Source organism: Cricetulus griseus, chromosome 4 (genome assembly GCF_003668045.3).
Source record: "Cricetulus griseus strain 17A/GY chromosome 4, alternate assembly CriGri-PICRH-1.0, whole genome shotgun sequence".
In the NCBI taxonomy this organism is placed as follows: domain Eukaryota; kingdom Metazoa; phylum Chordata; class Mammalia; order Rodentia; family Cricetidae; genus Cricetulus; species Cricetulus griseus.
Window position 1 is genome coordinate 89841644 of NC_048597.1, and position 11643 is coordinate 89853286.

Below are 11643 nucleotides of genomic sequence, written 5' to 3' on the forward strand. Positions count from 1 at the left end.
ATTCCATTTGGTATGAGTTTTCAGGTCCTCAAAGACTACCATAATATGCAATGAGTTTAACAGATAGATTGTACACTAAGAGTTTTACTCTTGTATAAAGACCAACATGAAGTACAAAAACATTACCACACTGACTACATTTATAGAGATTCTCTGCAGTGTATTTTCTCATGATTTCAAAGATTCTGATAGATGCAAAGGAGTTATCACATTGATTACATTCATAGGATTTCTCTCCAGTATGTATTATTTTAGAAAGTTGGAGACAACTATAACATGCAAAGGCTTTATCACATTAATTACATTCACAGGGTTTCTTTTTCACTATGCGTTCTTTTATGCCTTTGAAGATTACTGTGACATGCAAAAGCTTTACCACACTGATTACATTCACAAGGTTTCTCTCCAGTATGTATTCTTTTATGTATTTGGAAATAACTGTGACTTGCAAAGGTTTTACCACACTGATTACATTCATAGGGTTTCTGGCCAAAATTTATTCTTTCGTGCCTTTGAAGATAACGGTGATGTGAAAAGTCTTTGCCATATTGAATATATTCATAGGGTTTCTGGCCAAAATGTGTTCTTTCATGTATTTGAAGATAACTGTGATGTGCAAAGGCTTTACCACATTGATTACATCCATAGGGTTTCAGGTCAAAATGTGTGATATTATGTTTTTTAAGATGACTGGGTTGTGAAAAGGCTTTACCACATTGATTACATTCATAGGGTTTCTCTCCAGTATGTATTCTTTTATGTATATGGAGATTACTTTGACATACAAAGGCTTTTCCACACTGATTACATTCATAGGGTTTCTCTCCAGTATGTATTCTTTCATGCAACTGAAGATAACTGTGATGTGCAAAGGCTTTACCACACTGATTACATCCATAGGGTTTCTCTCCAGTGTGTGTTCTTTTATGTTTTTGAAGACTACTTTGACATACAAAGGCTTTACCACATTGATTACATTCGTAAGGTTTTTCTCCAGAATGTGTTCTTTTATGTATTTGGAGACTACTTGGACATACAAAGGCTTTACCACACTGATTACATTCATAGGGTTTCTCTCCAGTATGTCTTCTTTCATGTATTTGGAGTCTACGTTGACATACAAAGCCTTTACCACATTGATTACATTCATAGGGTTTCTCTCCAGTATGTGTTTTTTCATGCATTTGAAGATGACTGTGACGTGTAAAGCCTTTACCACATTGATTACATTCATAGGGTTTCTCTCCAGTATGTGTTCTTTCATGTGTTTGAAGATGATTATAACGTGTAAAGCCTTTACCACACTGATTACATTCATAAGGTTTCTCTCCAGTATGTATTCTTTTATGTGTTTGGAGTTGACTGTGGCATGCAAAGGCTTTACCGCACTGATTACATTCATAGGGTTTCTCTCCTGTATGTATTCTTTCATGTATTTGAAGATGACTGTGATATAGAAAGCCTTTACCACACTGATTACATTCATAGGGTTTCTCTCCATTATGTGTTCTTTCATGCATTTGAAGATAACTGTGATGTGGAAAGCCTTTACCACACTGATTACATTCATAGGGTTTCTCTCCAGTATGTGTACTTTTATGTACTTTAAGATGACTGTGTTGTGAAAAGGCTTTACCACATTGATTACATTCATAAGGTTTCTCTCCAGTATGTGTTCTTTTATGTTTGTTAAGATGACCATGTTGTGAAAAGGCTTTACCACATTGATTACATTCATAAGGTTTTTCTCCAGTGTGTGTTCTTTTATGTATTTGGAGACTACTTGGACATACAAAGGCTTTACCACATTGTTTACATTCATAGGGTTTCTCTCCAGTATGTCTTCTTTCATGTATTTGGAGTCTACTTTGACATACAAAGGCTTTACCACATTGTTTACATTCATAGGGTTTCTCTCCAGTATATGCTTCTTTATGTACTTGGAGACTACTATGACATGAAAAGGCATCACCACATTGAATACCTTCATAGGGTTTCTGTCCAATATAAATTCTTTCACGCCTCTGAAGATGAATGTGATATGCAAAGGCTTTAACACACTGATCATAGTCAGAAGGTTTCTCTCCAGTATGACTTCTTTCATGCCTGCAAGGATAATTGGCATATGTAAAACCTTTACCATAACACTGTTGAATCTTTATATCTGTATGAAGTAATCTTACAATTTGTTCTAATAGTAAAGAGTAATCATATCATAAGCATTTATCGCTTTATTTATACCCTTCATTATGGATTGTTTTGCATATTTGAAGATGCCTGTGATGTTAAGAGCCTTTATTACCTGGCTCACATTTATAACAACTTTTTTCTCTATGAGAGTTTTCACATATTTGAAGAGAACTGGAAGAACTCAACCTTTACCCCACTTATTCCATTGATAAATTTTCCTATACTATGAGTCATACTACATTTGCAAAGAAAACCAGGACAAACATAATTATTTACACATTCCTAGTACTCATAGGGCTTTTCTGCACTATGGGTTTTTTGATATATTACCAGTGAAGCTGGAAAACTAATGACTTGTAAACTTGAATCACATTCAACAAGTTTACTCAACATAAGGACTACTATATATCTTCTACTTGTTCTAAGATGGAGATACATTGCTTCTTTCCATATCCCTATATTTGTATGGCTTGTATCCAGAAGACACATGATATACCTACTAAAGGAAGAATAACAAATCAAAGGTTTCACATTGCATTCACAGTTTAACTTTCTATTCCTCATATACTTATGGTAGAGGGATTGAAGTTTCTCCACAACACTCCCCCCTAACTGCTCATCTCACTTAGCTTAACAAAGTCAGAACAACTATATTAGTAACACTAGCTTTACTGTGGACTATTTGGACATAAACTTATCACCTATTATTTATATATTTATATATATATACATATATATATAATATATATATAGACACACCTTTTGTAATATGAGTAGTATGAAACTAAATGAATTGGCAATTCTACAGTATAGCTCTGATGGAGCTATGATTCAAATGGTGGTATCTGTTAAGGCATTGATTCCTTGTCTTCCTTCTTAAAAGAATGATTTGCAAACACAATTCACTTACCTGCCATTGATGTTTACAGTTTTGTGAGAATTTAATGATCGTCAAAGCACTTAAGCTGTGATTATTTACACTGTTGCTTTTCTTTAAAACTTCTAGATACATTAAAATATCTTCAGAGGCACATTTGTATCAGCATACACATGAAAATTACCTTCCATGTCTTCGAGAACTTTGACAATGTTCTTCAATATTATGATCTTCCCATTTGTAGCCTAAAAATACCAGGAAATATATGACATATTATTTGAAATTGTGTAAAATTTAAGTTATTTTCTTCAGTGATCCTTAGAACCATGCCTAATTTATTCATATCATTCTTCCTCATTCTCATCCAGATTATAGAAGTGCATCAATAACCAAGAAATAGTTGTCCCCTTATTTTAAAAGATAAAGGAAAACTCACGATATTACCTATAGCAGTGAGGTTCGTATAGGTCTCCAGCATCACATCTTTGTAGAGATTCTTCTGGGAAGGATCCAGCAAAGCCCATTCTTCCCGAGTGAAGTTGACATGCACATCATTATAGGTCACTACATCCTAAAATATGCCATACATATATACAACAAAAATCACAATACTGACAACATTGTAAATGTATACTTCTTTGACAATATAGTCATATAATTCTGGTACTTCCCACACTTATTCTAGGACACTGACATTATAACATAACCATGAAATCACTTTAGAAGGAAACTGGATAGGAGGTTTGCCAATATCCTTTCTGAATTCTTTGAAAGAATTATCACCTTGACAGAGAAATGCCTATTAGCAGACACAGAGAGACAGATCAACAGTACTGATTACACATCTGAGAAATTTTGTGAACAATTACTAACTACAGAGAAATATAAGCAAGGTGGATATATTGACTCATACCTTTACACTAAGCACTCAGAAGGCAGAAGCAGGTATATCATCCTTTGAATTAAATACTAGCCTGGTATATGCAATCAGTTCCAGGGCACCAAGAAGCAAATATTAAGAACCTGTCTCCCCCATAAAAATCAATCAATCAAACAAAAAACATAGGAAGAACTCAGATTTTTTTAAAGATTTATTTGTTATATATACAGTATTCTGCCTGCATGCCAGAAGAGGGAACCAGATCTCATTATAGAAGGTTGTGATCCATCATGTGGTTGCTGGGAACTGAACTCAAGACCTCTGGAATAGCTGCCAGTGTTATTAACCTCTGAGCCACCACCTCTCCTGCCCCAAACTCAGATTTTTTTACTGAAGTTTATAGTAGGAAATTACCAATACAGAGTCAGGTAGAAATATAAGGGTATTTAATAGGGAAACGCCTTACTTACAGAGCGAACCAGCCAGCCGGTGGTAGTCTGTACACCAGATATAGTAGGAAATTACCAATACGGAGTCAGGTAGAAATATAAGGGTATTTAAAAGGGAAAAGCCTTACTTACAGAGCGAATCAGCCAGCCGGTGGTAGTCTGTACAGCAAGAAGCAAAGAGAAACCGAAACCGAAAACGCAGTCCCCCTACTCACTCTGACCATGCCCTCACAAGCCTGCTCAGGTACCCCTGTAGCCAGCCCCTAAGAAGGCGTGGCTACAGCTTCCCCTACAGAAGTTTCTATAAAGAGTTATGCATTCACTTCAGTTCTGTATACATCTTCCAGAAAGCTGAAGTTTAAATTGTAACTTTAATAAAGATTACTAAAAGGAATAATGCATTTAAGCAGTTACAAATCAAAATTCAAGATGGGGGGTGAAGCTGAGCAAAACAGGATATGCTTAACATATACAAAAACTATATTCTAGGCCCATCACCCAATAATACACATTGGAAAAAAACAGGAATCTTGGCCTACCCTTAATCCCAGCATTTGGGAGCAAGAGTCAAGTGAATCTCTGAGTTCAAGACCAACCTGGTCTACAGATCAACTTTCAGGACAGCCAGGGCTATTCAGACAAACCTTGTTTTCAGAAACAAAAATAAAAACAATTTTTTTAAAAAATCAGACTGTCAAAATGACTTAACATTTAATAGCAATTATTCCAATTGTATATTATGTGATTTAGTAATACCATCTACAATTGTGGTGAAGTCCAGGACATCACAAGATGGAAACTGGCTGATTAATTTCAACCACAACATAGTAGAAAGAACAGGAAATGAGTTGAGGCTATTTGTCAAATACCATACCCAATGAGGAATTTCATCCAGAAAGGTTATTCCTAATAAAGGTTCCACAAGCATGCCAAAGAAAGCTGCCACGGAGAGACACGTGTGCAAATACATATTCCTATGTGGGAGCTTTTCATTCAGTAAACTAGATTCTGACCCAGGTCACTATAGGCTCAGAGTCATGAAGAAACTGTGTTTAGTCACTTCAGTGATCCTCATAGCCTGCAACAGCCCCTACACTGTTCAAATGTCCAAAGTCTCTTCTGACACTCAAGACAATTTCTTGACTGTGTCATCTTGTAAAATCAGAAAACAAGTTAAATCTTTCCAACATACAATGGCACAGAATAACCATTCCCATTCCACAGGAGAGGAACTGAAACGTGGTGAGGTAAGACTGGAACAAGACAAGCCTGAAATTCAGCAGTGTAACCATCAAATCCAGTAGCTCTGTGTCAGACGCAAGGGGATTCACTTTCAAAGGGCTTAGATGTCGCTATCCCCACAACTTCCCAAACATCTCTCTTTGGTTACATCCACTCCATATATGCAGTTCTCCATGGAAAATGTCTCATGGCTTAAGTATCTGAAAGTCTTGTGCTCTCAAAATACAACCCATGCAATGAACTCTCACAATCACCTCACTGGAGCTCTGACTCTACCAAACACAGATGCCTATAACAGTGCTAAACAGAATGCATGGCCTTAAATTTTGCATCTTTCTTGTTTCCAGAACCAATATAACATAAGTGATTCCCCCAAATTTGGTTTCTAAGTTGTGATGCCATGTTTGAACCAGAGTCTGAGTAGGCTTTGTATGAAGTTGTTTCCTGGGACTAGAAATCACTGTAGTAAACCTTCCATTAACTGAGGGCATAAAAGAATAGATTCTTACCCTTTGGGCATCTTGCTAGGCGTTCAATGTAGTGCAAGGGCCTTTTCTTTAATGGTGATAATCTCCCTGAAAATTCTTACATCTCTTCAGCACTTAACTGCCATCTGAAACTACCTAGTTCTTTTTTTCTCTACACCCCACAGACTTTTCATTCATTTATGACCCACTTGTTGCTTTTTAAACGGTAGTCCTGAATGAGTCATCAGTAATAGATATTCAAAGGATTCAATATTCCATCTAAGAAATCATCCCATTACTTTTCAGTTTTGCCTTACTCAATTTTCTTGGGGGCATGGGCATAATAAGAAATGTTAGAAGCCAAAATGTCACACAAATGACCTCTAGCTTAATTTATCATGGAGTCTATTTCCCACTGAAATCATATGACCTGGACCTCCACTGTCTGCCATTACTCTCAACACTCCCATCTTCCATGTCCTTCAAGAACAGCTATGTGTAGAGGTTTCTATGACTTTTTCCATCCAAAGTCCTGATATCTTCCACATTCTTCCAAAAGATAACATTCCCAGGTTCTGCCCAACAACAAAATCACATTTGGTGTACCATTTTTGTTCTAACTTGCTTCTCTAATACTGAGATTAAATTCTCTAACCAAAAGCATCTCAGGTAATGAATGAGTTTATATGGCCAATTCTGTCAGATCACAACCCATCATTTTGTGTGCTTAGGATAGAAATTCATGCTAATGACTGAAGGCAAAAATAATGAGGAATATTTGTTTCCTGGCTTTTTCATTTACTTTGTCATTGTCTCATGCTAAGTTAGTTGTCTTATACAGCCCATACCTATTTTCTTAGGGAACTGCATTCTCAGTGGAAGGGCCATCACACATCAACCATCAATCAACAAATCCCTCAAAGACATAGCAACCAGCCATTCTGATGGAGCCACATCCTCAACTGATGTTCCCACAGATGACTACAGGCTGTAATATGCTGACAGCTGGAAGTAACTAGGACACAGATAAAATAATATGAGAGGGTTTTAAAAACCAAAAACCAATATATCAACCACATCAGTATCTGAAATAGAAAAAATGCAAAAATTGATGGTGGTAACACAGATATGCCAAGAAATGAGGAGAGACAAGATCAAGAAAAGAAAACTAAAACTGTTTCTCCACAGAAAGTCTCCAAACCAATATACTCAAGTAACTCATAATATAATATAGTAATTTTTCAGAAAATCAAATAGGTGAAGGTCTATAATTTTCCAGAGAAACAATATAATTAGATTATAACTAATAAAAAATCACACAATGTAGATAGTACCACTAATAAAAGGAGACACAAAGACAGACCTACAAATTTGACATAGTCCCTTGAACAAGAATGATAAGATTCTAACTAAAATCAAAATCAAAGAAATCACTGATTGCCACTCACTCACCCTGTGCTCTCTAGTTCTATCTTTTGCAAATAATAGAAAATGGGTTGGGTGAGGAGAGCTGTTCCACCAAAACTGAATAGATTTGCTTGAAGCCTTCTGATGTTTCTACATTGTAAAATATAGTTTTGACTACTAAAACTATCTCATTCTATTTTGATAAAGAAAAGGATGTCTGTTAGGATCATTTAGAAACCATTTTGTTTATTATGATTAATGATTGGATATAAGTCTGCATCAAAGTGAGGGAATGAAATATTTTCAAACCAAATGCAAGATAACAGATTTTTAAAGAAATATTGTATGATCTATATTATATACCTAGAACAATCTGTTTTCTTCTAATTGCTTTATAAGTCATAAGCACTTTTGAAAACAAGTCTATCCCCATCTTTATGAGTATGTTTGAAAGTGTGAGAGAGAATGTTTTCCATGTGTGTACAGGTGACATACCAAAGAGTGTGTCAGATCCTCTGTATCTGGAATAGCAGGCGGTTATGAGCCTCCAAACTTGGGTGTTGGTATATGAACTCAGGTCAACCCCAAGAAGAATACTTTCTGATTGACATGCGCAGCCCACATAGTACTTTAACAACAATAAAAATCTAAATAAAGAAAGAAGTTAAATAAGTGATCCCTTAATACTGATTAATCAGTATTAAGATGTTGGGTATGATATCAAATAGGCTGCCCAAAGTCCTTCCCCACTCTCTGTTATCCAAGACCCAATACTCAGGGTTGCCCTTAGGGCTGCAACAAAACTCCAGCTGCAACTTCTCCTTCCATATCCATGTCTCCTGTGGATTTCAAAGACCATCCCCACATGCCTTTCCCTTCTCACCTCATATCTGTGTCCTAGCATCCAATTGGGGCAGATACCCACTGCTCAACTATTTGCCACATCTGCCAGAAGACCAGTTAGGCTGTCCACATATCTAACACATTATCTCTTACCCTAGACCTGATTTTCACAGTTAGTTGCCCCTATCATTGAAGTAGAAGACAAGAGGTAGCTTCCCCTCCAACCTCTCCATGACTCCTGTGGATCCCTAAGATCATCCGCTGGCCTCACTGTCCCCTAGTTTCAGCAAGCATTCTCCCTTGAACACACCAGCCAAGAAGGCCAGGAAAAAGGCAACACTCACCAAACATGTGCTCTGAAACTCCAGAGAACAGACACCGAGGAACAAAACTCCCATCCAACCAAGATCCAGTCAGAAACCAACACCTAGACCTATAATCACACCAACCCCAGATGCCTAGCCTAGGAATATAATCAGTAACAGCCAGGGCAATATGTCATTGCCAGAGCCCAGCTAGCCTACCACAGCAAACCCTGAATATTCTAACACAGCTGAAATACAAGTAAAAGGCCTTAAAAACAACTATATGTGGGCAAAAAATAAACATCCACCTACAGTTAAAAATCTAAATAATCCAAATTAAAAAAAATGGGATATGGATCTAAGGAGAGAATTCTCAACAGAGGAATCTCAGATAGCTGAGAAACACTTAAAGAAATGTTCAACATTATTGGCCACCAGCAAAATCCAAATCAGAACTACTTCTAGATTCCATCTTATGCCTGTCAGAATGGCTCTATCAAAAACCCAAGTGACAACTCATGCTGGTGGGGATATGGAGCAAGGGAAAAACACCTCCATTGCCGGTAGGAGTGCAAACTAATGCAGTCACTATGGAAATCAGTATCACGGTTCCTCAGTAAACCAGGACTCTATCTACCTCAAGACCCAGCTATACCACTCTTGGACATATACCCAAAGGATGTTCCATCCTACCACACAGACTCTTGCTCAGCTATGTTAATTGAAGCTTTATTCATAATAGCAAGAAACTGGAAATAGCCAAGATGTCCCAAAACTGAAGAATGGATTTTTAAAAAGTGTTACATTTACACAATGTAATATTACTCAACTGTTAAAGCAATAACATCATGAAAAACCTGATTACCTCACTACTCATTGCTAATGTCAACTACTGTCAAAGCAGAAAAGTGAAACTCCTTCCTGTCCCTCCCTTTCTGTGCTGTGACTATATCTGTCTTACAGTTGATTAGTGAACTTGATTCTTACACAGATCCCTTTTCATTTCTAAGTTCCCAATAAAATCAGAGAGATTGGAGGACACTTATTCACTGTTATATTCTTCATGCTCACAGGCCAGTCAAGGCCCAGCCTGGAAGCAGTTGCAGGACTGTCTTCCCAAGACTACACAGCAGAGTCAGGATTAAATTTTCTAAGCAATTCTCAATTACATAAGTGTGAGGCAAGCCTCAGCTGCACAAGACATTAATCTAAACCAATGGTTCTCAAGTTTCCTAATGTTGTGACTCATTAATACAGTTCTTCACATTCTGGTGATACCCCCCACTATAAAATTATTTTACCTCATAACTATAATTTTGCTGTTATGAATCATAATATAAATATCTGTGTTTTCTAATTGTACATATCTGTGTAGGAGACTTCCTTAATAGGAAACTTAATACTGAGTAGCCAAACTACCCTCCCTAAACTGTACACCCACCAAAATTCTGTCTTTCTTTATTCACATAGAAGGAATTAATATATGCTGGGGAAATTACAAAGAAAGCCACTCACCATGCCCCACCAAGTCATTCTTTGTAATAGAGACCCCTGCAGCTCACTGCTTTCAAACAAATTAAATCTTTCCAACAGAACAATGGATAGATATAGTTATAGATATCTGTCCAACTCAGACAGATATCCCATGCTCATGTGCAGGCCACACTAGCCAGAAGTACAGGTAGGCCACCAGCCCATGGAACTTCCCCATTCCTTCAGTTCCCACAGATACAATTCCCCCACCAACCCTCCAGCCACCACCCCTAGAGCCAAGTCCCTGCCCCCAGCTCAGTGGAAAAAGCCTGAGCCACTGACCAAACATTTGTAACTAATATTAAGCCTCTGAGTGATTATTTTATAAGCAACTGTGGGACCAGGTGGGATACATAAAAGCTTCCACTTTCTTTCTACTAATATCTGTGCTAAATCCCTGATAAACATCTCCTTTTACCCATGGGTGGTCATGTGAGACAGAGGCAAATGGATCTCTTCAAATTCCAGGCCTAGCCTATCTAGGCTAGACAGGGTTAGAAAGTGAGACTGTGTCTCAAAAGAGGCTTACTTCAAAAATCTCTACTTAATAAACTTTAGGGTTGTGAAAATGGTTTAACAGATAAAGTACTTACTGACCTTGCTCCTATCCCTTTACTGCTGCATTACAGAGACAGTTGCAACTGTGCATGCCTAAATCCAATACTTTTAAGGCAAAATAAAAGGCAGACAGAAGAAATCCTGCTAGCCTATTTACACATGATAGCAAACCTTTCCACATAAATGAGCACATACATACAAACAGTCATAAGTAAATAAAAAAATAAAATTACAATTGAATGATGTGGAACACACCTTTTATTCCAATACCTGGGTGGCAGAGACAGGCAGAGTTCTGAGAGTTTGGGGCCAACCTAGTCTACATTCTGAGTTCAAGGACAGCCAGAGATACAGAGACCCTGTCTCAAAATAAAATTCCAACTCTGACTTGTATTGACTCATCCTGAAATCCTTTTCCAAATTCATTGAAGTGTCCCAGCTTAACCTCAGCAGAGGTCACGAAGTGCAAGACAGTAACTCTTAAGATCATTTCAGGTGTCAGACACTGGTGCACAGCCAAGTATGGTAGCAGAGCCAGGCAGATCTTAAATAAATTCAAGCTAATTTGATCTTCATAATGAATAGGATAGTAAGACATTACTCAATAACTCATAACAGACACACACTCACAAATATAGTTTAATATAATTTTCCTTTGTTGCTTGACACAAGATCTCATTAGAAAGCTCTAGCTAGGGAGCTGGAGAGATGGCTCAGTGGTTAGAGCACTGGCTGCTCTTCTGGAGGACCTGAATCCAATTCCCAGCTCCCACATGGTGGCTCATAACCATCTATAACTCTAGTCTCAGGGAATCCAATGTCCTCTGCTCGCCTCTGAGGGGACCAGCATACATGTGGTGCACAAAAATGCATCCTGGCAAAACACTCATAC

General features: G+C 37.4%; 1 protein-coding gene across 1 annotated transcript; it reads right to left on the reverse strand.

Annotated features, from left to right (window-relative positions):
* Positions 1 to 521: 521 nt before the first annotated feature.
* Positions 522 to 3589, reverse strand: LOC100768137 (zinc finger protein 844). Its single transcript, XM_035443224.1, has 3 exons — positions 3512 to 3589; positions 3252 to 3312; positions 522 to 2106 (listed from the first exon to the last, which is right to left on the reverse strand). The coding sequence occupies exons 2-3, from the start codon at positions 3256 to 3258 to the stop codon at positions 653 to 655; spliced, it is 1461 nt and encodes a 486-aa protein (XP_035299115.1). The 5' UTR covers positions 3259 to 3312; positions 3512 to 3589; the 3' UTR covers positions 522 to 652.
* Between the last annotated feature and the right edge of the window lie 8054 nt (positions 3590 to 11643).